This window comes from Rhinichthys klamathensis, unplaced genomic scaffold, assembly GCF_029890125.1.
Source record: "Rhinichthys klamathensis goyatoka isolate OS25496 unplaced genomic scaffold, OSU_Roscu_1.1 h1tg000461l_1, whole genome shotgun sequence".
Classification (NCBI taxonomy): Eukaryota; Metazoa; Chordata; class Actinopteri; order Cypriniformes; family Leuciscidae; genus Rhinichthys; species Rhinichthys klamathensis.
In genome coordinates this window covers 807,108-835,092 of record NW_026606950.1, presented here as the reverse complement: position 1 = coordinate 835,092, position 27,985 = coordinate 807,108, and the positions used below count along the sequence as shown (strand labels likewise).

General features: G+C 37.3%; 1 protein-coding gene across 1 annotated transcript; it reads left to right on the top strand.

The window, feature by feature from the left end:
- Positions 1–1,110: 1,110 nt before the first annotated feature.
- Positions 1,111–26,365, top strand: rpn1 (ribophorin I). The gene is made up of 10 exons (XM_056236678.1): positions 1,111–1,495; positions 2,231–2,295; positions 4,534–4,840; positions 10,665–10,874; positions 18,375–18,567; positions 18,651–18,750; positions 18,884–19,022; positions 20,900–21,019; positions 24,927–25,172; positions 26,089–26,365. Exons 1-10 carry the CDS (start codon positions 1,262–1,264, stop codon positions 26,269–26,271), a joined length of 1,797 nt encoding a protein of 598 aa, XP_056092653.1. The 5' UTR covers positions 1,111–1,261; the 3' UTR covers positions 26,272–26,365.
- The last annotated feature ends 1,620 nt before the right edge of the window (positions 26,366–27,985 follow it).

The following is a 27,985-nucleotide window of genomic DNA, read 5'->3' as shown; positions in this document are numbered from 1 at the left end:
ATTTTATTTTTGCCCTGGTGAATGTTTATTTTATTTTATTTTTATTAAATATTTACTTACAAGACACAGAAGTGAACATTCATAAGCCAAAAAAAGCCAGAGGTGCAGGGACTGATAGATATTACATCACATTTGAATTTAGAGAAAGAAAAAAAAGAAGTATCGATTAGAAACAATTCTATCCATAAAACATAGAATAATAATAAAATAAAGAAATTATAAATAACAGAAGAAATTATACAAAAACACCAAACATTGAGCATACATTCAAAGTTTTAGTAGCCTTTTTGTTACAAGAGCTAGATAAGGATTTGATATAGATCTTAACATCATTTTGAAAGTGAGAAAAATTGTGGGTAACTTTCATAGTTTTACATTTGTGGACAAAATATTTTGCAAGCAAAATAATTAAGTTACAAAGAAAAAAGATATACTCATATTGCTTCTCAAAAATGAAAAACCCAAACGAAACATCCTTGAAATAAAGCTCTAAGTCTTTATATATATAGTTTAGAATGAACTGGCAAATGTCTTGCCAAAGTTTTTTTTAGTTTTTATTATGCTTTAAACAACAAATATAGAACAATACAACAGACAATATAACGCCAGGGTAATAAAAAAAAAAAAAAAAAAAATAGAAAGGGGGAAAAAATTAATTAAATAAATAAATAAATAAAATTTACACTCAAAAACATGCAAGACCTTTACATTACTCAAATATTTTGAAGAGAGAACATAAACGGACACTTTTAATAGCCTTTCTATTAGCGCTGAATAGTACAAAGGTAACTTTCCAATTCTTTAGAAAACACTGTAAAACATGGTTTTCTGTTAGAAAATTTACACTTGTGGATGTGAAACTTAACTAAAAGAATAAACAAATTAATAACAAAATCTTCGTTATTCACATTATCCTGAATAAAATATCCAAAAATTACATTTTCAAAAAAGACGTGGGATAGTTTCCAATTGCAAAACGCAAAAAGAGCAGGTAACATCAATATCCTTCTTACATTTACTAAGAAAATGTCTAACAGGATAGAATCTATGAATGATTTTGAAAGAAATTTATTTTACGTCTTGCCAAAGGTGGGTTCATTGTCCGCCATTTTGGTGACGTCACTCGTGAGGGAATGAATGAAGCGTCATCCTTCAGGAGCAGCTTTTGCAGCGCGAGGCCTCACTGCACGCGCAAACACGTCACTAGATAGGACTTATTACATTTATTAACCTCCAAATCACAACATATAAACGCAAGACAATGTGGAGCGCCGGAGCGGTGAGTTTAGTGCTGATCTCGTGCCTCTTCTGCGCGTCGGTGAGCGCGGACGGGCTGGTGAACGAGGACGTGAAGCGCACGCTGGATCTGAGCACTCACCTCGGGAAGATCACAGCCGAGATTCAGCTCGCGAATCACGGGGCGTCGCGAGCGCACAGTTTCACGCTCGCGCTGGAGCCCGAGCTCGCGCCGCATCTGGCCTTCATCGGTGCATCTGTGAGTAAATCATAAACGAATAAATAAATATGCAAGAAGGCAGGAGTGGGTGATGCTGAAGGGGAGCTCTTTCCTAGCTATCACTTAAGATTCACTGGCTCTCTTTTAATTCTAACTGATTCATTTCGGATTGTTTCGTGCTTTTTAAATTATATCTGAAACTTATATTTGCCATGGAGACAATAGGTAGTGCAACTTTTCATATACTGTAGCCTAAGCTAGCTGCACGATTCCGCTTGATTTGTACATTTGCACATATTTTTGGCAAATTTTATCTCACACAATGTAATTAAGATGTAATGTTTGTTCAAATAATTAATTCAAATGAAGTATGATGTAATGCACATGGCATTATTGAGGTGTTATATCTAGGAGTTAGCATTAGCTGTGGTTGTGCAGCGCACTTCCGCTTTGCTCTGTCAGTGCCAGCGTGACACGTACGTTCCGGAAACACAGATCACTTCCGTGCAATAACAGCAATATTATACAAAAACATGAATCCAGCGTCATTTGGGTTTCTTCTTTCAATAAAAACGTTTGTTTCTCGTGCTTAAATGTGTATATAAGAAGCTATGAGTTTGACAGACGGCTCATTTGCAGGTGTTTGGCTTTGATCTGTGTTTGTTTTAAGCTTCAACAGACTTTACGGTCATGGATTTTCCCTGTTTTTCTTACTTTAGACGGCATATTAAGAAGTTTCTGGTTATAACAGAAGTTTGTTTTAATCTTCACCAGGTAAAGGGGGAGGAAGAGGAGGATGAAAGCCTAGAGCTGAAAGAGAAAACTATCCATGGACAAAGGTAAACACTTGGGGAAGTATTAAACTCGGCATGAAACAGAAGTTGCAATCATCGTTTCTTCACTGTTGTGACGAATACCGCTTCTCGAGCCAGAAAAAAATAAATAGTTTGGGACTTTTTGGCCATGGGAAATTGATTGAGGTCTGCTATTGGTGGATCTCATGTGAGTGACAGGTTGCCCCGCCCCTCTCATCAGTAAACACGTCATCAGAGAAGAGATGTCACTGGAAGAGGGAGGGGAAGTTATTTTGATTGAAGAATATGAGGGCACTTGAATTTCGTTTATTTGGCTTTATGCACAGCTTCACTACTTCCTGAACTTTAGCCAGCTCCTTTGTTTCCTGTCTGCCATTTATTGGACATACTGATTAATCCAGGTGTGCCTGGCCTCAGTTGCAATAATCAGGCACACCTGGATTAATCAGTTTGTCCAATAATGACAGGAAACAAAGGAGCTGGCTAATGGCGGGCATACACTGTGCGATTTTCGTCCGATTTTGAGCCGAATTCTGACTCGTGCGACTCTTTTTCGGGTTCGACTCTTTTTCTTTCTCATCCATGCAAGTCAATCCACACAAAAAAAATGTTTTGGCTTCGTAATCTTTAAATCAAAATCTGAAATTTCCCCTCCCCTCTGCGTTGGAGGACCTTCCCTGATGACGTAGGTTTGACGGTTTGGGTGTCTGTAATCACGCCCCTCCAACTGACAGTAGACAGGCTGAATGAAAACACCTACTTTTCTAGATCCAATCATGTGCTAGTTGGGGAAAAAAGCCACGCCCACTATTGTGCCTCATTTAGTATTCCGTTTCTCTCGGAAATACGTCACAACACTGGAGAAAAGTCGTTCCGGTTCACGGGGACTTTAAGAGAAAAGCTCTGTTTTGGGGGATTTAAACTGACATCTGGCAACCCACGCATAAAACCTTGTTAACAATGCGATTAATAAATGAAATAAAAAAGTTTTCAGGATACATAACCAGTGGGCTAATATCTCAGATGATTATGCTTATTCGAGAGAAGCAATAATGTGAAATCCAATTTTAAAATGCAAGTTGATGTGGTTTGAAGACAGATTTAATGTGCGTTTTGCTTTTTAGACTACAAACAATTACTCTAACATGTGAGAAGTTCCACATGGTCTGTGAGAGACGCTCCTCTGTGTGTGTATAGTAGGGGTGTAAATCGGACAGTTAATCACGATACGATATCGATTCTCTCAGCCAGCGATACGATATTTGCCGAAACCTCAAAAAATTCTACGATTCGATTACGATTCGATTCAGGGCTATATCGATCGATTAATCGATATTTAGATATTATGTGCTAAGTGTACACAACCGGTTACGTTTATTAACTCACAATACATCCAAAGATATATATAACATGAATGTTTAATTAAACTCTTAGAAAATTGCACACCCTCTCCCAATTGGGACATTTACAAGTTAAAAAAAAAACACGATAGCCTATATGAAAATGCACAAGAACGCAGTTATCTGTTTTTGCAAATGAACTCTTCTGTTATATTAAAGTTCATTGAAAGGATGTATATATATATATATATAATATTGTGTGGCAAAAGCAGATAACTCCACATTTCATGTTTCAGAGTTAAACAAAGCCAAGAGTTTGCTATGATACATAATAAAACACTTGGTTAATCTTTGTAACGCTAATCTCCTCAGCTGATATAGATGCCCGTCAAACTTTGTTGTTGTGATTAATGTACACAAAATACAGAGAGCTGTTCACTTACCACTAAACGTGCTGTTTTAGCAAGATTCGGTGACAAAGTTTCAGCTTTTATTTTACTTTTACGACCCGAATATCACGGGTTCATCAAGTTCGCTGAAATCCATCCTCGATCACTTTTAGTCAGCTTGACGAAACTCCTCTCAGCTAGCGCGTATTTTCAAAGTGACAAGCAGCCTTGTCACCTGACCTGAATACTGCGCACTGATTTGCTAAAACAGACTTTTCGGGGCTTGTTGTTTCTGCTGTAAAACATGAACTCGCGATGATAGTGGAAAATACCGGCTTCTGGAGTGTGTCAAAATAAAGGTACCGTACATCAATATTTTATGTGTGGTATCGATGCATCGTATTGTTAGACGTTTGATCGATACATCGATCCATATCGATGTATTGTTACACCCCTAGTGTATAGGCATGTTCCTCCTCTTGGAGATGTACACATCATTGACCGCTCCGTCTTGTTTGCTCCCTCTCCTGCAGTGGTAAATTCTTCGAGGCACAGCTGCCGTCTCCTCTCGCTCCGGGGGCTAAGCTGCGGGTGAAGGTTGAGACGGTGTTCAGTCACGTGCTGAAGCCTTTCCCCACCCAGATCACCCAGGCCGAGCGGCAGCTGGTGGTCTTCCAGGGGAACCACTACCTGTTCTCCCCGTACCCCACCCGCTCCCAGACCACCCGTGTGCGCCTGGCCTCCAAAACCGTGGAGACCTACACCAAACTGGGCAACCCCTCCAAGAGCGACGAGGCCATTGAGTATGGGCCGTTCAGAGATGTACCTCCCTTCAGCCAGGTGACTCGCCACAACAGTCATTCTGCTGTGTAGTAATATCCTGCAAACAGTGTTTACACATGATAGTATTGTCTTTATGTGCCAGTTATGAAACTGACTGACTGACTTCATGCTTCACGGGAGTTTTTCAGTTTTGTTTTTACATAACTAAAGTTTGGGGTCAATGTTTTGCTCCATAAGGCTGCATTTATTTGAGCAAAAGTAATTATTAGTAATTAGTAACAGTAATTTTGTAGCCTGACGTCGTCATACTCAGATTCTAGTCAGAATATGAATCTGAAAAACTGCTACATTGGGCTGTGATTATGGCGTGTTTCAACCGAACCAGGAAAGAAAATGCCTCTACACTCGATTGGATCGGCGAATGCCTTGATCGCGGTTCTCTGTTCCTCTTTTAAAATGAATGCGCTGTCGTCGATATCTTCTATAACAGACGCGATGGCAGAATCTACACATCTCAGTTCTCCAGCGGCGGCCATCTTTGTTGTAAACGAACTCAACCCAAGCGCTCTTTGGTGACGTGGATGATTACGCTACTGTTGATCATCTGTCCATCATCGTATAAAGCCCGCCCTGACCGTTTGATTGGTCGGAACAGCTCTGGTTCGAGCATAGTTGCTCCACAACGGATCAAGTCCAGACCGAACTTCCCGACCTCAAATGTTGTGGGCGGGGCTAAGTTGGGCTTGCATCCAGGCTAGTAATTTTGTGAAATATTACTTTAATTTAAAATAACTGTTTCCTATTTTAATATATTTTAGAATGTAATTTATTCCTGTGACGAAGCTGAATTTTCAGCATCATCGATGTTAAAAACAGTCGTCCTGCTTAATATTTTTGTGGAATCTGTGAGAATTGTTTTTGCAAGATTCTTTTAATAAAAAGTTAAAAATAGCATAATATATTTGAAATGGAAATCTTTTGTAACCATTTTAATTGTCTTTATGTTTGATCAAATCTTACTGACCCAAACTTTGAACTAGAGGTGGACCGATAGCTAAGTTAGGCAGTACCTGCCGATAATTGATTAACCTGAAGGGGAATGATAGTCAGACCCAATAATGAGACCAGTATGCTCAATGAAGACCAGGGGCCCTATTTTAACGATCTGAAACGCAAGTATCAAGCGCGAGGCGCAAGTAACTTTGTGGGCGGGTCTTGGGCGCTGTTGCTATTTTCCCGGCGGGATAAATGACTCTTGCGCCCGACGCAAGTTTAAAAGGGGTTGGTCTGAAATATCTTCATTATTCATAGGTGTGGTTTGGGCGTAACGTAAAATAAACCAATCAGAGCGTCATCCAACATTCCCTTATAGAGCAGGTGCGCTTGTTGCATGGCGGATTGTTATTATAACGGCGGATTTACCAGGCGCGCGCCAGGAGCGTTCACAGCCGAGGAGACCGACGTTCTTGTCAGGACCGTGAAAGACAGAGAAGTGGCGTTGTATGGAGATGGGAGATTTATTTATTTTTCCTGGTTCTTGACGGACAAACTAATTTGTCAGATGTCCTTATATACATATGTGTCTTGCCACTATTGGGCAAACAGGTCTGATCCGTCATTACAATTAGCCTGAAAAATTTGGGTAAATGTGTAAGCTAGATTTAGGCCTACATTTTTTTACATCTTCATGGACACCACAATGATTTCCCTCATGGGTTAATATTTTTCCTTGTTATAATGTATGATTTGCAAAAATAAAAACTGCTGCATCTGTGTTGATGAGAGAATCAAAGTGTATGCGCGTTGTGCACCCGCTACATTATGGCCAAGCATGCGCGCTTAAAATAGCATTATGAACAACGCGCACCGCGCCACTGACTTTAGACTAGGCTTTTTCTGGTCAGTGGCGGAATTGTTTTCTGGAACAGCAAAATAGCGCTAGGGAATGTTTGCGCTGAAACACGCCTCCTTTTTGCGCCGACCCGCCCAGGGAGCGCAAGTTCATTCCCTAGTTTACCGACGTGCGTCTGTGGAGGGAAAAGTCCGCTTTGCGCGGGTGCAAAATAGGAATGATACATGCGTCAGTGTACAAAGTCATTTGTGCCCGGTGCAAGATAGGGCCCTAGGTGTTGATGTTCAATCAGTTGACACTTGACAGAGTTTACTGAAGACGAAGTTCTACACATTTACAAAAGCTGTAGAAAATGAGTGGATAAAACAGTCCCAAACTAACTTAGGATACAGAAACACTAGTACCTATAGTCATATTTATAATCAGTTGATGTCATTTCTTCTGTTCTTCACTCAAACGAGGTTATTTAAAGACATTATCTTTGACACACTTTGTTCTATATATGTAAGCAACTTTGGTAAGGGCCACAGGTGATACTGAATCAAAACAAATTTGAATATTTTTCTATTAATATATTAGTTTACATTTACTTTGCTTAATGCAGTCAAATCCTAATGCATGTCAAAAGATCATATTTTTGTTCCGTCCATTGCTGTGGTTATGACATTCATTGCAATTTTGAGAGTAAATCCTGTAAGGGTGATTTTTGGGGTCGATCATGATTACTATCACTAAAAGCAGTATTGTCCGAAATAAATAGGCCAACTATTCTTAATGTATTTTTAGGTATAAAAAAATGAATAGAGATGAAGTATCATTAATTGACAACGCTTATTTATTGGTGTGCAACATATTCCATTACCTCTATTAGAGGAACTTAGAGCTTCGCAAATATAGCATTCCTGTGAAAAATAATAATAAAAAAAAACAGAACCGACTTTATCAACTGCAAGTAATCAAATGTAAAACAACATTGCATAGTCTTCACTGTATAAATTCTTTTCTCTTTTGATTAACATTTATAACGCAGACAGTAGCAGGAGTATTAGGCTGCTGTCACTTTAAGACTGAATGCGCGGATCCAATATACTGTTACACATGCGATTTATTTCCCAACCCTTTGTTCACTTAAGATGTAACCGACGGTGTACTCACCAAGCTAGGCATTTTGACACATTTCTGTGTATATTTGATCATTTAGGCACAAACCTGAAGCTCAAAGTTTACTTTGCTTGTTCATGTTCCAATCCGTCTCGGAACGCGCGCACAGAAATCCTCTTGGGGAACAGTATCTCTTTCACAGCTTAATGCAGTTTAATAACGCTTTTTATTATCGAGCACGTCCTGCAGTTTAGTGTTTAGTGACTGTATTTTATGACAATCGTTGATCGAGCTGTTTTGGACGTCAAGTTTGGGTTTTTAGCGTGAAACGTAAGCACATGCAGAACTCGGCACTGAACAAACAATCTGGTGTTTTGAGCGGGGAATAGATTCTGTCCAACATAAACACTTCTAATTGGCGATTGCGTCCAAGAAATCAACCTTTGACACTCTCCAGAGCACAAACACAAAACCCGCTTGAGCATTTGCCAAATCTTCTTTGCCAATATGACATTATTACAGTATCAACTAAGGGTGCTCCTGCTTTCTTTTGAGGGTAGTTAGCACCCTCTAGAACCGGCAGTCTCGCATTACCAGCTTTAAATATACAGCCTAGCTGGCTTACTAATGCGTAAACGTGCCCAGCTGGATTTAAACCAGGGTTCCTCAAAAGCAGTCCTGGAGGGCCTCAGCTCAAACCCTGATCAACTCGCCTACCTGTGATTTGTGTAGTGCAATGTTGTTTTCGTCAACGATGACGATAACGAAATGATTTCGTTGACGCACTTTTTTTTTTTATGACGATAACGCGACGATGACTAGCTAAAAATAGCTCTAAGGTGACTAAAACATGACGAGACGTTTTCGAGTTTTCGTTGACAAGACGAGACGGAACGAAAATACTATAAGTCTGACGTTCGCAATGCATGTCATTTCTGCCTATTTTGCGTGAAATCTGTCTGTTTTGAGCTAAAAAAGTATCAGCAATGCTGCCGCTTCCTATAATTGTTTTGGGTACCCATGCTGCGCGCACCAGATTCCACACAACAACACACTGCGGCTGCGGCTAGTCACTCACCACACATCTTCGAAGGACCACGGCGGCGAAGCCAATAAACGGGCTTGGTGGTCGGAAACGACGAGATGATTTATGGACATACTTTCAGTTTCAGTATAATCCAGCGGTTCTCAAGGTGTGTGGCGCGCCCCACTGGCGTGACAGGTCTCCTCCAAACGGGAGGAAATTTTCCGTTTTATGCCTTTTTATCTTTATTCGTTCATGCCGAGTCCGCATCGTCAAATTCATCTTTGCAGCGAAACCCGAAACCACCAGTTTATTAATAAACAATTAAATGTCTCCTTGCTATTTTTTTACACATTCATAATCATTACTTTTGCCGGTTCTTTGTGACAAGCTTTATGCGTGCGGTCGTGCGGCTATAACGCTCAATATCCCGTATAGCCTATTTAAGTAATTAAATTAATATAAAGGGGCGATTTGTCCACTATGGCTTAAATGAACAACTACTAATCGACTAGAAGAAAACTTTAGTCGGAGGCAGCTCTTATTCCACATATTCTCGAACAAGCAGGCCATTCTGTGTTGAGCGCGCGAGCCTGAGCTGAATGAGCGAGTGGAGGGATATTCAGAAATGCGCTCTTCGCTCACATGCTCTGATCGGAACAAACAAGGAATATTAAAGTAATTAATCATTAGTTTATTTCTTACACACTTCCCATACACTACCCATCATTTAATCCCATATCAACACAGTATGTTATGTCTATTTTATCTAGGCTATTAAAAAAAAAAATATATATATGTATGTGTGTGTGTGTGTATATATATATATCACGTTTTTAAGTAGGCTAAAGGCAGAGAGCTGTGTGCATTCTTCCCTTTGCCACATCATATCTCTGTGAGATGGGCTTTTCAGCTGTTTCAGTTTCACTGAAAACAAAGTACAGATCTCAGCTGAACATTGAGCAATTTTTATGAGAAATTGTGCAATTCAAAACAGGCTCATTGCAGCCACTAATGCAGGGATAAACAGACCTGTCTTGCCAAATGGATTTCTATTCTTTTCTTTTTTTTAACAGATTGCAAAGTGGCACTTTTATTTCTTTTCTATTTTTGAACTTCGATACCAATTTTGACACAGCCGCATTTTATTTTCTCTATTTTTTAAAGACTTTTTTTTTTTACTTAACTTGATTAAAACCTTTTTGCGTTTTCGTCGACTAAAACTTGACTAAAACTATTACGTTTTTAAGTGACTAAAATGTGACTAAAACTAAAAAGCATTTTCGTCCATAAGACTAAGACTAAAACTAAAAGGGCTGCCAAAAACAACACTGGTCTAGTGATCCTAAAGACCTTGATTAGTTTGCTCAGGGTTTGAGCTTTCTCAGGGCATTGACCCTCCATGGCAAGATTTGAGGAAATCTGATATATAAACTAATGCAGATTTGTATGTATTTTTGCTACACTGTTCTAATCGCTTGAGGTAGGCCTTCAAAGGTTAACATCCTCTCAGCCTTGTTGGCTACTAATGCAGCATCTAGTCAATAATCATTTTAAAATAACAACCTGTTATGTATTGTACGGTATACCTACATTTTCATTGTCAAAGTTGTAAATCTGCATCTGATATATTCTGCTCTGAGCAGACTGGTGTAGCGTAACGTGTCAAAACAAATACCACGAGGTGCCAGTGATAGTTTTTATTTCGCCTCTAGAGGCCGCTCTCGTACTGTGTAGTAACAGCGGACCCTTCTCAGCTGATCCTGCAGTGTGGATTATTGCTGATTACCATAGTCCAGATATCAGTTATTGGTGCCGATGAATCTGCTAAAACGATATATATGTGTGTGGACGTCTACTTTGAGCAGCAGTGTTTAACCTTTTAAAAAACTGCTGGTTTGTAGGATGCCATGAAGATCCACTATGAGAACAACACACCCTTCCTCACCATCAGCAGCATCACTCGAACCATCGAGGTGTCTCACTGGGGCAACATCGCCGTGGAGGAGACCGTCGATCTGAGACACACTGGTGCCTACCTGAAGGGGCCCTTCTCCCGCTACGACTACCAGAGACAGTCTGACAGCGGCATCTCCTCAGTCAAATCTTTCAAGGTGTCTTAACTCTCTTTTTATTTATCTACTTTTAAAAACTCCTTAAAGCAGGGGTCTCAAACTCAGCTTAACTGGGGGCCGCTGGAGGGAGAGTCTGGGTCAGGATGGGTATTCCAAAAAAAAATAGTATTCAAGTATTCCACAAAAGGAGCACAACTGATCCAATCTTCTCAATCTTTATTATTAACGTTTCTTCTGAATTTGAGCATTCCTTTCTGTGCATGATTGGTTCTTCATGAGCCGTCCTTCTGTCAGTTGAAGTTCATTTTACAAACTTTCTTTGTCTTTTCCTTATAACACATCTTTGTGATACTTATATTTGCTCATGTCCTTTTTATTTTCAATATGATATTGAATGTTTTTGTGGGAGGCACATTTCCTTTTATTATACTTAGAAAAACAATTATTGCTTTGGAAATACAAATATTTGCAGTCCTGTCTGCCCGTCTTATTGAATTCTCTCTACACATGTATAGTGTCTCAGGCAAATTACTGACTTTGCACAAATCAAAGCGAACCTCAACCTTCTTATCAACCTGTTGGACACATATTACAAGCTCAACATGATTATTCTCACATTGTTTTAGGCAGGGGTCTCCAACATGTCGCTCGTGGCCTGATTGGTGGTCGCTCGCCAGGGGCCTGTTCACATATCTTGCGCGCTCAAGTTCGTTATTTCAAATGAAGGCGCGCGGCGAGCGAGCTCATAATTGAAGCGACGCGCTCATTTTTTTTAGGCGCAGTATGTTTGTACTTCGCGGTTGTCATTGACAACTATAGACAACAAACCCACCGTGAGCTTTCACGAGACTATCTATGGTAGCCCATAAGGGATAAAAAAAAAAAAACGCGGCACACGCAACGACGGGCCGCACTAACATTAAACTTTAATGCCAAGTAGGGGGCCACAAAATATGTGCAGGTTTGTGTGAATGTATCATAACATTAACATGTTAATAATTATGAACATAGGCGCTGGAGAAAAATATATACAGTAAATACTGTAAATGTTTTATACCTTATGGGAACAGTCCCCTTCCCACCAAATTAAACACACACAAAATTAATTCAATTTAAATGTGTATATATATGTATATATATATATATGTATATACATATATACATATATACATATGACTCATTAATGTCATTTCATTAATAGATTGGTGTGCCAAGAGTGACATTAGTCTTCACTTAGACTGAGTTAAGCAAGAGTCTTGTGACAAATTATAATAGGACATTATAGCCATACCAAAATCGGTAACACTTTATAATAACTGCATGCTATTAATCATTTGTTAAGCATGAGTAAACAGTTAATTCATCATTTATAAAGCATTAATAGACATTAATAAGCAGTTTGTAAATACAGCTATAAACACTTTTTTTCTTGATTTATAAGCATATCTATAATGCGTTTAATAATTGTATTTTCATACTTTGTTAATGATCAATTAATAATTTCTAAATGAAGTATAGCATTATTTATAAACCAGTTATTTAAGAGTTGTCAGTTATTCATAAGATCACTTAGAAAGTGTAAGTAAATGTAGTAAATACAGGTAGTTATAAAGCATTTAGTAGTGGTCAGTTAACTATTTTGTGAGCTAATCTAAAGTGAGGACTATTCATGCCTTGTAAAGCATTTATAAAGGAGATTTAAAGGCGCATCAATCTTCTAAACAGTGAAATGTAACAAACACAACACAGTGATTCAGAACATAGAAATATTTAACAGCCTTTAAATCTCCTTTATAAATGCTTTACAAGGCATGAATAGTCCTCACTTTAGATGAGCTCACAAACATAGTTAACTGACCACTACTAAATACTTTATAACTACACGAATTAACCCTGAATTACAGCTTAAATACATGTTAATAAAGCATTTATTAACACACTAAGTAACCATCACTATATGTCTAAATAATATGTATGAATGTACATTTAAATAGTTTATTAATCATTTACTCACACGTTCTAAGTAATCTTGTGAACCACTGAAAACTCTTAAATAACTGGTTTATAAAAAATGCAATTAATCATTTAGAAATAATAAATTGATCATTAATAAAGGATGAAAATACAATTATTAAATAAATTATAGATATGCTTGTAAATCAAGAAGAAAGCATTTATAGCTGTATTTATAAACTGCTTATTAATGTCTATTAATGCTTTATGAATGATGAATTAACTGTTTACTCATGCTTAACTAATGATTATTAGCGTGTAGTTATTATAAAGTGTTACCAAAAAATCAAAGTACTTGGATACTTAAGTACATTTGAAGGCAAATACTTCTGTACTTTTACTCAAGTGAATGTTTAAAGGCAGCACTTCTACTTTTACTTGAGTAATATTTTACCTTGAGTATCTTTACTTTTACTCAAGTACGTGGTATGTGTACTTCGTCCACCACTGATTAAAATATATTCTTATCGAATTTCTAGGTTACAAATAGTAAACTTACAAACCTTGTTTTTAGCGGCTTCTTTACATAGCTGCTATTCAGCAAAGAGCCTGTTTAACTTTTAACTATAAATGTTCATCTGTCTATATAATAAAGTACACGACCAAGCAATGAAAAAAGCTTGTAATTAAGACTGTAACATTGACTTACCTGTCGAGAAGAAATCTTTCTCCTGCATTAGCTCTTTCCACCTGGAAAAAGCTATCCCAACTTTGTTTTTTGTAATCTCCGGTCATGTTTCCTTTTACGTTCTATTTTGGACTTTATGTATGGTTCGCCATTAAAAATAACAGTGCAATGCAGGCTTTTAAACTCGCCGGGGCCGTGACAAGCGCCTCTCACGGCTCTGCTCCTCCGCTTCTGCTGCGTTCAGTCACGTCACGCTGGCTCTGAATGGAAACGCGTTGGCCTAGTACTCTTTGTCCCTCTCTTGCTGTTATAGTTTTTCAAGATGGCGGAACTACATGGAAGCCTCCGTGGACCTACCCGTCCCATGTATATAGAGATAATAAATTCTTTGTTTACGAGGATAAAGGTCCTTTCACACTGGACGTGATTTTGACGCATGAATAATTTGCGCGATAGTTTTATTTTTTGATCAGCTGTGTGTGTGATGAGTGCTTCCACACCGAACGCGAATGTGCTGCGGCGAAAAAACAAGTTTTATTTTTTTCACTTCGATCTAGTTTTTTTTTTACTTTTGCGGTGACAGAAAAGGCTTCAGCCAATCACATACAAGGAAACAAAGGCGAAGCTTGTTGACGCTTTGGCCGCTCTGACGTAGTGGCATTATGTGCGAGAGAAGAGAAGTGTCACAACATGAAATGTAAACTAAAAACAAGCAACACATTGAAACTAGAAACCTTTTATAATGACAGCATTTTTATATTGCCTATTCCGCATCTCAACGCACGCATACCCATCATTTATGACATGACGTGTTTCTTACCAGCAAAAGAACGAGGCATGGGATAAAATAGCTGGGATAGTTGGTGTCTCCGGCGAGTTGATGAAGTGCGTGCTGATGATTTATAATATTTTTGACTAGGAGGGAAATAATTGATTTGGAATATTTTCAACATTCATGGTTGTGTGTTTCATATTATTTGTGCATGCATGTATAGGCCACACACCAGAGCATGAGCGTAAATAAAGCAGAGCGGGGTGACGCTTAAATAGGCCTATAAGTTAAACTCAAACAAAACATACGTTTCATATATACGTTTAAATAATATCCTATTTTTTTTATTTCATCTATGTTGATGAGCTATATGGGAACCGCATGAGATGAGTAGCCTAAGGATCATAAGATGCCCAATATATCGAAAACATTTGGAATGGGTCAGACATAATTTTGACCACTTATTAAGTTTTGTTTTGTAGAAAGCCTTTCTTTTAAAGTGAATTTCGTTTTGTATAAATTGTCTTAATTTTAATCAATGTTTCATCAACAAATTGCCTGGATTAATAGGAATAAGAAGCAAATATAGTAGACAATATAATGAGGACACGGAGGCGCCGGCGCGTGAACTGGAGCGCGTCTCATACCGAAAACTGACAGAAAACACTAGTTTATTAATAAACAATTCAAATGTTTAATGCATAATCCTTACTTTGGCCGGTTCTTTGTGGCAAAGTTTTAGCTACTTTACAAGATTAGCATACTCCCCTTCAGACTCTCTGTTCTTTAAGATTGGGTGCACACAAAACCTTCTTTTCTGTCTTTATAAAGAAAATGAAAAGCTCGTCTTCACTGGATGATGATGATGATGATGATGAAGTGTCCGTGTTTTCTCAGCTGTCGCCGCGAAAGTTTATGAATGTTGAAGCTCTGAACGTCGCAAATTCGCGTCGCGGCTGATGTGAATGGTTTTGACGCGAACTATTCGCTTTTCCGTTTCGCTTTTTCGTTACGCGTCCGGTGTGAAAGGGCCTTAAGTCAGATAATTGGCAGAGGTATGTGCAGGGTTCCCGCGGGGTCTTTAAAAGCCTTAAAAGCATTGAATTTATTAATTTGGAAATAATACCTTAAAGTCTTGAATTTTGATGTATGGGTCTTAAAAATTGTGCTGTATTCTTCTCCGTATTGTATTTTTCCTCAAAAGTTTCATTTGTCAACCACGATTATTATGATTTTCGATGTTTATTGTTCAGGGGTCTCTCAGTTCCCCATATTCCCAGCATGGAATAAGTAGTTAGCTAATGTAAAAAAAAAAACATAACATTGTTTGGCAAACTTTCTTGTGGCCTACTGAATTATTTTTATTTTTCACACCTGCTTGGCTTATCTTTTATCCATTCCACATTTGAAAAATAATTGAACACAAGTTCAAGGATTTTGTTTTTCTTTGCTGGTAGGGACGTGAAATAGGTATTCATTTTTTATATAAATGGTCTTAAAAAGACTTGAATTTAACTTGAAGAAACCTTTAAGAACCCTGTATATGTACATCATTGAGGACATATTTATGAATAGAAATATTGATTTTAGATAATAAAATACCTAAAAAAGTACACATTGTCCCTTTAAAGAATTTCGCAAAATGACAGCTGGTCCAACATAATGGCTCAGCTGAAGTTTGCGTTGCTATAGGCCAGTGATTCTCAACCGGTGGGCCGCGGCCCTCTAGTGGGCCTCGGAGCGCCATCTGGTGGGCCGTGTAGGCAGTGGTAAACTACCCCCAAATTAATTTTTATTTGTTTTTTTAATTGACAAATCTTGTTATTTTCTAATTATCTGATTGTTCTTATGAATTTATATGATCAAAAACACTCCAGTCCAGTCATAAAGCATTATCTAAAAGCGAATTTATGTTTAAATATCGCAACACCAATCACGTTACAACGTCAGATTGAACGTTTATTCGATCAGATGCAGTAACATTACGTTACTGTTATATGGATCGTATTCTGAAAAGAAACGCAGACGTGGGAGACAGACTGGTGCAAGCAAAAGCTGCGAAGTGTGTGGTGAGAAAATATAATGCTGAATACATTCAAATTGTTTTTTATAAGGGCAAGTCCTACTGAGACTAAAGCGGGTCGCACACCGGACGAGAAGCGCAGCGCCGCGTCGCGTCTAGGGGCCTGTTTACACCTGCTCACTTCATGTGTTTTTACTAATCAGATAGATATCCGATTTATCAAAACGATTCCATTTACACTTGATCACATAAATGTGTTTCCTCAAAACGGATATAGCCTAAATCCGATCTTCAATTCCCGCGCTATATGCTGATTTAATGGAGTTAACGTCACCGAAATCAAAAGATATGAGCTGCAATTTGTTGATCATCAGCTAATTTCAAAATCAAAGACCACAATAGGAGAGAACGGCAATGGCACATGGTAAGATAATTTCGTTTCTTTACTTTTAATGAAGATGATTGTGTGTTAAGCAAGGGTCTGCGACTACTTTCACTTTGATTTGCTATAAGTTGCGCGTTGGCTTGATGATGCTCAGCTGCTCTCATCTGCGGCGATTCGTAGCCCACTGCAGTAGCGCCGTCATATCTTCTGATTATAACATGACATATGCTCTCACATGTTTTTTTTTTGTTGTTTTTTTGCATTGTTGGGAGGAGTAACATTTACATATGTGGTTTCAACCAGATGCATTTCCACTTGTCCAGTTTCATCTGGAATGCGCCCCAGACCTCCTCCCTGTGGTTTGAGCGATCGGATTTAAATCCGTCTTTTGGTCTTTTCACAATCGGATAGCTATCCGAACACAGTTTAAAGTGGCCAGGTGTAAATTGCCCCTAGGAGCTAGGACAACTCAAGGTATCACACACCAGACGTGCGCACTTTCTCAGTTTATGGCCAGCAATATTGTTATGTTTAAGGACATTATTAAATTAAGATAATATCTGTACTATTATGATTGTATTGTAGCTACAATAAAATACAACCGTTGCTGAGTCTGCTGTAGAACACTTTACCTCAAGACGTACATTAACTGAATTAATTGAGAATCTCACCTGAAAATCCGATCATTTTCATCCACGCCGCTGATTTCTGTAAGTTAATGTAGCCTAAAACTAAATGTATCTTGTATCTATCTTAAGTCAGTGTAAATGGGGCTCTGTGGCACGGCAGGATTTTGAACAGGGTCCTGAGCCGTAGCTGGGTGCCGCGGACAGACGCCGAGTGGCGCTGCCGGTGTGTACACACTCATAGAAAGTAATGTGTTCGAATTTTAAAGCCTCTCGTCCGGTGTGCGACCCCCTTAAGCCGAAGGCACAGTGTGTTGAATGTGGAGAAACGTGTCAAATGAAGCGCTAAAAAAAACCCATCAAAGCTGCAGAAACATTTGACCTCAAAACACCCGGGCTGTGTTGGAAAGCCAAACGAATATTGTTTAAAACAGTCATGTTAATATCGCTAATTGTATTTGATAAATTATACTTACACTATGTAAATTGGGGTGAATGAACATTTCTGCTAATGAATGTTCCCCTCTTGTGTGTCTGACCCATTGTGCCTGTTATTGTTACAACAAGAATGGTTACTGAGTAAACCTGCCGAGTCGTTTTTATAGACAGTTTTCATCTATATAGCTGACTTGACCTAGTCTGCCAATGGCATAACAGATTAACAGCAGAGTATATCATTGCACTTTTTGAATTATCTGTTATTCTGTGTTCATACTATCATATTTGGAAAGGTGGTCCTTGGAATGTTTTTAAATAGTCATTGGTGGGCCATGAGTTGCAAAAGGTTGAGAACCCCTGCTATAGGCAACTCGAAAAAACTCTATTTTGGTCAGGGGTATGAAATATAAATTATATTTGGCTTTCCATTGAACATTTTAGTTTTCATATTTTCGAGTCTAGATATGCTTGAAAGACTTAGAGTGCCTCTTAAATAAAAGGAAAGTTATTCATTTAAAAATAAAAAAGTAAGTAAATCACTATTCAAACTGACAAAAATAAAGACCTTTAAAATTATTTTTAGACCGGTTGAAGTAGAGGAATCACGTGGCACTTGGTTTGGTGTTCTTCAACTTGTGTTTTGTACCCCTGCAGACCATCCTCCCAGCCTCTGCTCAGGACGTGTACTACCGCGACGAGATCGGGAACATCTCCACCTCTCACCTCCAAGTTCTAGATGATTCCGTAGAGGTTGAAATCCGTCCCCGTTTCCCGCTGTTCGGTGGCTGGAAAACACATTACATGATTGGTTATAATCTTCCCAGCTATGAATATCTCTACAATCTGGGTGTGTGTCTGGTTTATCAAGATTAGAAACATTTTCTTTTCATTTAAAGTAATTGTATAGTTACGAATCCATTTGTTCTTTAGGAGACCAGTATGCCCTGAAGATGCGTCTGGTCGATCATGTCTATGATGATCAGGTTATCGACCAGCTAACTGTGAAACTGATCCTTCCTGAAGGAGCCAAGTGAGCCTCTGATATGCACTCGCATCACATCTCAATCTAAATTGTTTACTTCCAAACAAAGTTTCATTTGGTGACTTACACTTACAGGTCGTATAAATATGACGATAGATTAACTGCTACTTTGTTGGTCTAGAAATATCCACATGGACACCCCCTACCCCATCACCCGCAGTCAGGACGAGCTGCATTACACTTACCTGGACACCTTCGGCAGACCTGTGCTGGTGGCCACCAAGAACAATCTGGTGGAGCAGCACATTCAGGACGTTGTGGTAATCTCAGACTTTCATAGGAGACCAGCGGGGTCTTCTTAAATGGTGTTCAATCTCTTGCAAGGATACAGAACTTCTGTAAAGCCTTAAGGTTCCTCAAGTACAATCCTGTCCTATCTAGGGATGCTCGATGATATCGGGACCACATCGGTATCGGCCGATAAAAGCTTAAAATGATCGATAGGGTGGCGTGTTTCCTATGCGCACGTGACGACTGTGAACGAAGCATGAGCAACTTAAACTTACAACTAGGGGTTGTGCGATAATCACGGTTTTTGATCGTGGACGATTAAAATGTCTCCACGATCTGCTTTTGAAGAAAAATCATAGTATCGTGCATTTTATCAGTTCAATTCTGGCGCCTTCATCTCAACATACTGTACAGCGCGACGTACATTCACATCACATCACATGTAAACGCAGAGATAGAGTTATACTCACGGGACACCGCCATTCACAAAAGTTCATTATTTGCATGTGCGTCAAAGTCTTGCTGGTTAAACATGTCATTCACGTGCTGATGCGCTGTTCTAACATCCGCTTTTCTGAGCGCGTTACACCCGACGCTCACAGGAACTAAAGCCGTCACAGCGCCTGCATACTGGACTGAGTTATCTTTCGAGTCTTATTGCGCTGATACTGTCAAATACACACAAGGTTTACATAAACAAAGTTGGTTATGTCTAAAGTGAAAGCAAACAGAGAAAATCTGCTTGTCAAATGCGTGTATATTAGACACGTCGCGTGCAGTTCTTAAAGAGACAGTATCTATAATATGCTGCCGCTTGTTCTTGTAGAGATACTGCACCCAAAAATACAAATTCTGTCATTATTTACTCACTCTAATGTTGTTCCAAACCTGTATTCATTTCTTTCTTGTGCTTAAATATACTATGGAAGTCACTGGAGTACAGCAACTGTTTGGTTAGCCACATTCTTCCAAATAACTTATTTTCAACAGAAGAAAGAAATTTATTTGGGTTTAAAACAAGTTGAGTAAATGATGACAATTTAAATTTTTGGGAGAACTATCCCTTTAATGTTAATTAAACAACAAAACACATAGAGGAAATCACTCACTGCGCTTGACTGAGAACTTTAATAGAAGCTTTAATAAGCTTTTGCACTTAAAAAAAAAACCCAAATACATCGGCATCGGGCAAAATTAGTTTGAAAATATTGGGATATCGAATATCGGCCAAAATCCAATATCGTGCATCCCTATTCCTATCATCTTATCCTGATGCTCTTTACAGCGTTGCTTTAAAATATGAAAACTAAAATGTTCAGCCCATATTTTAGAGTCTGGTCTAGATATGCATGGAAGACTAAGAGTGCTTCGTAAATAAAAGAAAAGTTACTAATTTAAAAATAAGAAGGTAAATCACTATTCAAACTGACAAAAAAAAAGACCTTAAAATGATTTAAAGCTTAAAATGTTAAATGCAATTGGCAAATGGATCAAGCAATTTGTAAATTGCAATTTAAATGTAACAAATGCTACATTTAACTCGAATTATACATATAAATTAGAAGGTTTTAAATGCATTCACTTTTACCTTTTTTACATTTTTATTTTTCAATCAACACTTTTTTCTTTTTTTTTACATTTAAGCTCATTAAGAAAAATAATGTAATGTTCTTAAATTTCTTGCATATAAATTTTTTTCTTTTAATTTTCTTCTACATAATGTAATATAAAGCTATTCAAAAACCTACTTTTTTCATCAATCAAACTACAGTATTGTTTTGGATATTTTTATTTAGAGCAAATAGAAGTGTATGCAAAGTGTCAAATGTCTTGTGGAGGCAGTGACCTCACACGTGTGCTTATGCAAAAAGTAGCAAGTATAAACCCTGTGTGTTTTTCTCATTAGGTTCACTATAACTTCAATAAGATCCTGATGCTGCAGGAGCCGTTGTTAGTGGTGGGAGCGTTCTACATCCTCTTTTTCACAGTCATCATCTACGTGCGCCTCGACTTCTCCATCACCAAGGTGCACCTGGAGCACACAGTATTGTTGGAATGACTGATATAGCAAGCCGTTTTAGCTTAAATTGTACCCAGCCTTACTCATCTTAATTTCATTTTTACTAGTAAGAATTCAATTAGAGAGCTTTACAATTCAATTTGTACTTGTAGCAATTACAATTAGAGAGCTCTCTAATTCGATTCTACTAGTAAGAATTGAATTACTAGTAAGAATTGAATTGTAGAGCTCTCTAAATCAGTTTTTACTAGTAAGAATTGAATTGTAGAGCTCTCTAAATCAGTTTTTACTAGTAAGAATTGAATTGTAGAGCTCTCTAAATCAGTTTTTACTAGTAAGAATTGAATTGTAGAGCTCTAAATCAGTTTTTACTAGTAAGAATTGAATTGTAGAGCTCTCTAAATCAGTTTTTACTAGTAAGAATTGAATTGTAGAGCTCTCTAAATCAGTTTTTACTAGTAAGAATTGAATTGTAGAGCTCTCTAAATCAGTTTTTACTAGTAAGAATTGAATTGTAGAGCTCTAAATCAGTTTTTACTAGTAAGAATTGAATTGTAGAGCTCTCTAAATCAGTTTTTACTAGTAAGAATTGAATTGTAGAGCTCTCTAAATCAGTTTTTACTAGTAAGAATTGAATTGTAGAGCTCTCTAAATCATTTTTACTAGTAAGAATTGAATTGTAGAGCTCTCCAAATCAGTTTTTACTAGTAAGAATTGAATAGTAGAGCTCTCTAAATCAGTTTTTACTAGAAAGAATTGAATTGTAGAGCTCTCCAAATCAGTTTTTACTAGTAAGAATTGAATTGTAGAGCTCTCTAAATCAGTTTTCACAAGTAAGAATTGAATTGTAGAGCTCTCTAAATCAGTTTTTACCAGTAAGAATTGAATTGTAGAGCTCTCTAAATCAGTTTTTACTAGTAAGAATTGAATTGTAGAGCTCTCTAAATCAGTTTTCACAAGTAAGAATTGAATTGTAGAGCTCTCTAAATCAGTTTTTACTAGTAAGAATTGAATTGTAGAGCTCTCCAAATCAGTTTTTACTAGTAAGAATTGAATAGTAGAGCTCTCTAAATCAGTTTTTACTAGAAAGAATTGAATTGTAGAGCTCTCTAAATCAGTTTTTACTAGTAAGAATTGAATTGTAGAGCTCTCTAAATCAGTTTTTACTAGAAATAATTGAATTGTAGAGCTCTAAATCATTTTTTACTAGTAAGAATTGAATTGTAGACCTCTCTAAATCAGTTTTTACTAGTAAGAATTGAATTACTAGTAAGAATTGAATTGTAGAGCTCTCTAAATCAGTTTTTACTAGAAAGAATTGAATTGTAGAGCTCTCCAAATCAGTTTTTACTAGTAAGAATTGAATTGTAGAGCTCTAAATCAGTTTTTACTAGTAAGAATTGAATTGTAGAGCTCTCTAAATCAGTTTTTACTAGTAAGAATTGAATTGTAGAGCTCTCTAAATCAGTTTTTACTAGTAAGAATTGAATTGTAGAGCTCTCTAAATCAGTTTTTACTAGTAAGAATTGAATTGTAGAGCTCTCCAAATCAGTTTTTACTAGTAAGAATTGAATAGTAGAGCTCTCTAAATCAGTTTTTACTAGAAAGAATTGAATTGTAGAGCTCTCCAAATCAGTTTTTACTAGTAAGAATTGAATTGTAGAGCTCTCTAAATCAGTTTTCACAAGTAAGAATTGAATTGTAGAGCTCTCTAAATCAGTTTTTACCAGTAAGAATTGAATTGTAGAGCTCTCTAAATCAGTTTTTACTAGTAAGAATTGAATTGTAGAGCTCTCTAAATCAGTTTTCACAAGTAAGAATTGAATTGTAGAGCTCTCTAAATCAGTTTTTACTAGTAAGAATTGAATTGTAGAGCTCTCCAAATCAGTTTTTACTAGTAAGAATTGAATAGTAGAGCTCTCTAAATCAGTTTTTACTAGAAAGAATTGAATTGTAGAGCTCTCTAAATCAGTTTTTACTAGTAAGAATTGAATTGTAGAGCTCTCTAAATCAGTTTTTACTAGAAATAATTGAATTGTAGAGCTCTAAATCATTTTTTACTAGTAAGAATTGAATTGTAGACCTCTCTAAATCAGTTTTTACTAGTAAGAATTGAATTACTAGTAAGAATTGAATTGTAGAGCTCTCTAAATCAGTTTTTACTAGAAAGAATTGAATTGTAGAGCTCTCCAAATCAGTTTTTACTAGTAAGAATTGAATTGTAGAGCTCTAAATCAGTTTTTACTAGTAAGAATTGAATTGCAGAGCTCTAAATCAGTTTTTACTAGTAAGAATTGAATAGTAGAGCTCTCTAAATCAGTTTTTACTAGTAAGAATTGAATTGTAGAGCTCTAAATCAGTTTTTACTAGTAATAATTGAATAGCAGAGCTCTCTAAATCAGTTTTTACTAGTAAGAATTGAATTGTAGAGCTCTCTAAATCAGTTTTTACTAGTAAGAATTGAATTGTAGAGCTCTAAATCAGTTTTACTAGTAAGAATTGAATTGTAGAGCTTTCTAAATCAGTTTTTACTAGTAAGAATTGAATTGTAGAGCTCTAAATCAGTTTTTACTAGTAAGAATTGAATTACTAGTAAGAATTGAATTGTAGAGCTCTAAATCAGTTTTTACTAGTAAGAATTGAATTACTAGTAAGAATTGAATTGTAGAGCTCTAAATCAGTTTTTACTAGTAAGAATTGAATAGTAGAGCTCTAAATCAGTTTTTACTAGTAAGAATTGAATTGTAGAGCTCTAAATCAGTTTTTACTAGTAAGAATTGAATTGTAGAGCTCTCTAAATCAGTTTTTACTAGTAAGAATTGAATTGTAGAGCTCTAAATCAGTTTTTACTAGTAAGAATTGAATTGTAGAGCTCTCTAAATCAGTTTTTACTAGTAAGAATTGAATTGTAGAGCTCTCTAAATCAGTTTTTACTAGTAAGAATTGAATTGTAGAGCTCTAAATCAGTTTTTACTAGTAAGAATTGAATAGTAGAGCTCTCTAAATCAGTTTTTACTAGTAAGAATTGAATTGTAGAGCTCTCTAAATCAGTTTTTACTAGTAAGAATTGAATTGTAGAGCTCTAAATCAGTTTTTACTAGTAAGAATTAAATTGTAGAGCTCTAAATCAGTTTTTACTAGTAAGAATTGAATTGTAGAGCTCTCTAAATCAGTTTTTACTAGTAAGAATTGAATTGTAGAGCTCTAAATCAGTTTTTACTATTAAGAATTGAATTGTAGAGCTCTCTAAATCAGTTTTTACTAGTAAGAATTGAATAGTAGAGCTCTAAATCAGTTTTTACTAGTAAGAATTGAATAGTAGAGCTCTAAATCAGTTTTTACTAGTAAGAATTGAATAGTAGAGCTCTAAATCAGTTTTTACTAGTTAGAATTGAATTGTAGAGCTCTCTAAATCAGTTTTTACTAGTAAGAATTGAATAGTAGAGCTCTAAATCAGTTTTTACTAGTAAGAATTGAATTGTAGAGCTCTAAATCAGTTTTTACTAGTAAGAATTGAATTGTAGAGCTCTAAATCAGTTTTTACTAGTAAGAATTGAATTGTAGAGCTCTCTAAATCAGTTTTTACTAGTAAGAATTTAATTGTAGAGCTCTAAATCAGTTTTTACTAGTAAGAATTACATAAGAGAGCTCTTTAATTCAATTACAGAGGTCTACAATTCAATTCTTACTAGTGAAAATACAATTAGAGAGCTCTACAAATGAATTTTTACTAGTCATGTCTCCATTGACTTCCATTCATTTTTAATTACAGTGCTCTCTAATTGAATTCTTACTAGTAAAAATATAATTACGACGAGTAAGGCTGGGTACAATTTAAGCTAAAACGGCTTGCCATAGACTGAAGGTGTCAGGTTCTCATCGAAGCTGTCTGTGTCCTCCTCTCCTGTGCCAGGATCCCGCAGCAGAGGTGCGTATGAAGGTGGCCTCCATCACAGAGCAGGTCTTGACTCTGGTCAACAAGCGTCTAGGCCTGTACCGCCACATGGATGAAGTGGTGAACCGCTACAAGCAATCCCGGGACACCGGAGCCCTAAACAGCGGCCGCAAGACTCTAGAGGCTGAACACCGCACCCTCACCAATGACATCACTGCTTTACAAGCCCGTCTCAAGGCAGAGGGCTCCGATCTGGCTGAAAAAGTAGTGCATCTCGTCAGAAGCCGTTCTTTTATCTTGTTTCAAAATGCTTAAAGGGATAGTTCACCCAAAAATGAAGACTCTGTCGTAATTACTCTCCCTCATGTTGTTCAACCCCATAAGACTTTCGTTCATCTTCAGAACACAAATGAAGATATTTTGATTAAATCTGAGAGCTGGATCACTCCTCCATAGGCTTCTTAAGGGATCGAAACTGGCCGGCCCAGAAAAGTTATGAAAGACATCGTTAAAATAGTCCGAGTGACGACAGCGGCTCAACCTTAAGTTTATCAAGCGACGAGAATACTTTCTGTGCGCAAAAAACACAAAAATAACGACTTTATTCAACTATTCATTTCCTTCTCTGTGGGCCGTGAGATTTCTCGTAGTGTAACAGCGCAGCGCTTCTGTGTTGTACGTCACACACAGGCTCACTATTGGCCGACGCTGGTCGTGTGTGTGTGTGTGTGCGTGTGTGTGTGTGTGTGTGTGTGTGTGTGTGTGTGTGTGTGTGTGAGACGTACAACACAGAAGCGCTGCGCTGTTACACTACGAGAAATCTCACGGCCCACAGAGAAGGAAATGAATAGTTGAATAAAGTCGTTATTTTTGTGTTTTTTGCGCACAGAAAGTATTCTCATCGCTTGATAAACTTAAGGTTGAGCCGCTGTCGTCACTCGGACTATTTTAACGATGTCTTTCATAACTTTTCTGGGCCGGCCAGTTTCGATCCCTTAAGAAGCCTATGGAGGAGTGATCCAGCTCTCAGATTTAATCACAAATATCTTAATTTGTGTTCCGAAGATGAACGAAAGTCTTACGGGGTTGAACAACATGAGGGAGAGTAATTACTGACAGAGTTTACATTTGTGGGTGAACTATCCCTTTAAGCTGGTTCTAACCGTTCCTCCGCCTGCAGGTTGGTGAGATACAGAAGCTGGACGGCCAGCTGAAGGATCTGGTGTGCCGATCCTGTCAGGAAGCTGAGCGGCTGGTGGCCGGAAAGGTGAAGAAGGACGCCTACATCGACTCGGATAAAACCCTGGCGGGCAAGAGGCAAGAGCTGGTCAGCCGCATCGACAGCCTTCTGGACGCCTTGTAAATCCAACATCACTCACACCGGACTGGCAGATCAACTGTACACTCGCATACAACATGCCTCATTCTGTGAACGTCATGTCGGTGCCTTTGTAGGCAGTTTGCAGGGTGTGTGTGTTTTGTGTGTGTGGTTGTGGAAGAGGGTTTTGTTTGTTTCGCTTTTCTGAATGTCAGATGCAGTCTTCATTATCATAGTCCAGCAAACTGCTTCCTTTTCATTATCATTTGCAGTTTTTGGAGTCGGATTTGAATTTAAATTGGTTCCACGTCGTCTCATCGTAATCTCACCTGAACATCATTGCACTTATTGTTTCCCCAAAAAAATCGAGATAGAGAGAAAATGATCGTCCCCGTCCTAAAACACAAGTATGGAACATAAGGTGCTGAAAAGGTTGACACTGATATGCTCATGTTTGGAAATTTTCTATTGGGTTTTTATTTCTCACATTTTTGTATGATTTTCTTTTATTGTAAATGACGTACTTCAGTTCCACAGTGAATGAGATTGATTTTTGTATGTCACGGGTAAATGTGACACATTTTGCTGGTGAAACATTTTCAGTCCGTTAATAAACAAGGTGTTTAAAACCGGACCAGTGATCTGATTTATTTGACTATAGCAGTCTTTGCCAAGTAAAGCAATTCTACTTCAAAATGTTCAGGCCATTAGGCACCTGTCATTAATCTAAAATAACTTTTATTTCTATCAAGGCCTTGGTTTCCATAAATTTCTCTTTTCTCCCTGAATAAAAAAAATACATTTTTTGGGAGGTAGCAAATTAAATCTTGAATATTTTGCAACTTTAAGAAGAAAGTTTCATGATTCTTTGGTTTTTTTTTTTTTTACCATGTTATTTTTAATGGATGTGTGTAATCAATATAAGACAGCTCTTTAGATATTGGTTTTTAAATGACATTGCTGGAAATTGAGTATCTGAATTTTACTGTGTAATAAACCCGTTTTTGACAAAAGACTTGACAGTTAACAATCAGATCTGTTTCCAAGTTATGATATAATTTGTTTTTGTGGGTGTGTGTGTATATTTTTAGTTCATGGTATAGTCTACAGCGCCGTTGTTCAAAAAGTTTCATCTGGATCGGAATTACATAGATTTGGAAATCCCATGTTTTGCTATCCATGATCAGGTAATCCATCTTAATATTGTGTTGGGTTTTCAATTATCAACACAAATATAATTGGATCACACTTTTTCAGATTACCAATCCAGATTACTACCAGTGCTCTAAATAGGGTTAGATTTCACAATGTAAAGAACAACCGGTAGAAGAGTCCACATGGGTCACTTTAAGTGTTTTAATTGAAAAGAAAGAAAACAACATGTGCAAATATCACCTTCCATTTTCAATTTCCTTTAAACAATCAGAGGCAGTAAAGGGACATGGTGATGGAAAATAAATATGTAATGATAGACAAATTATATACTTTCATGCGTTTTGCGATCCCCAAGAAACTTTGCATTCATTTGCAAAGAACTTTTTGAGTTTTGAAAAGGAATGCAAAGTTTCTTGGGGGAACGCAAAAGCATTAAAATAATTGTTCCTCCCATCACCAGTTTCTGTAGACCCTCATGTGACCCTCGACAAAAACAAACAAATCTACACTCAATAAGGGAAGCAGCAGATCATCAGAGATGAGCCAGTCGAAAGTAGTTTCTAACCATGTAGTTTATATACAGTGATAAAAAATCACATTTTGT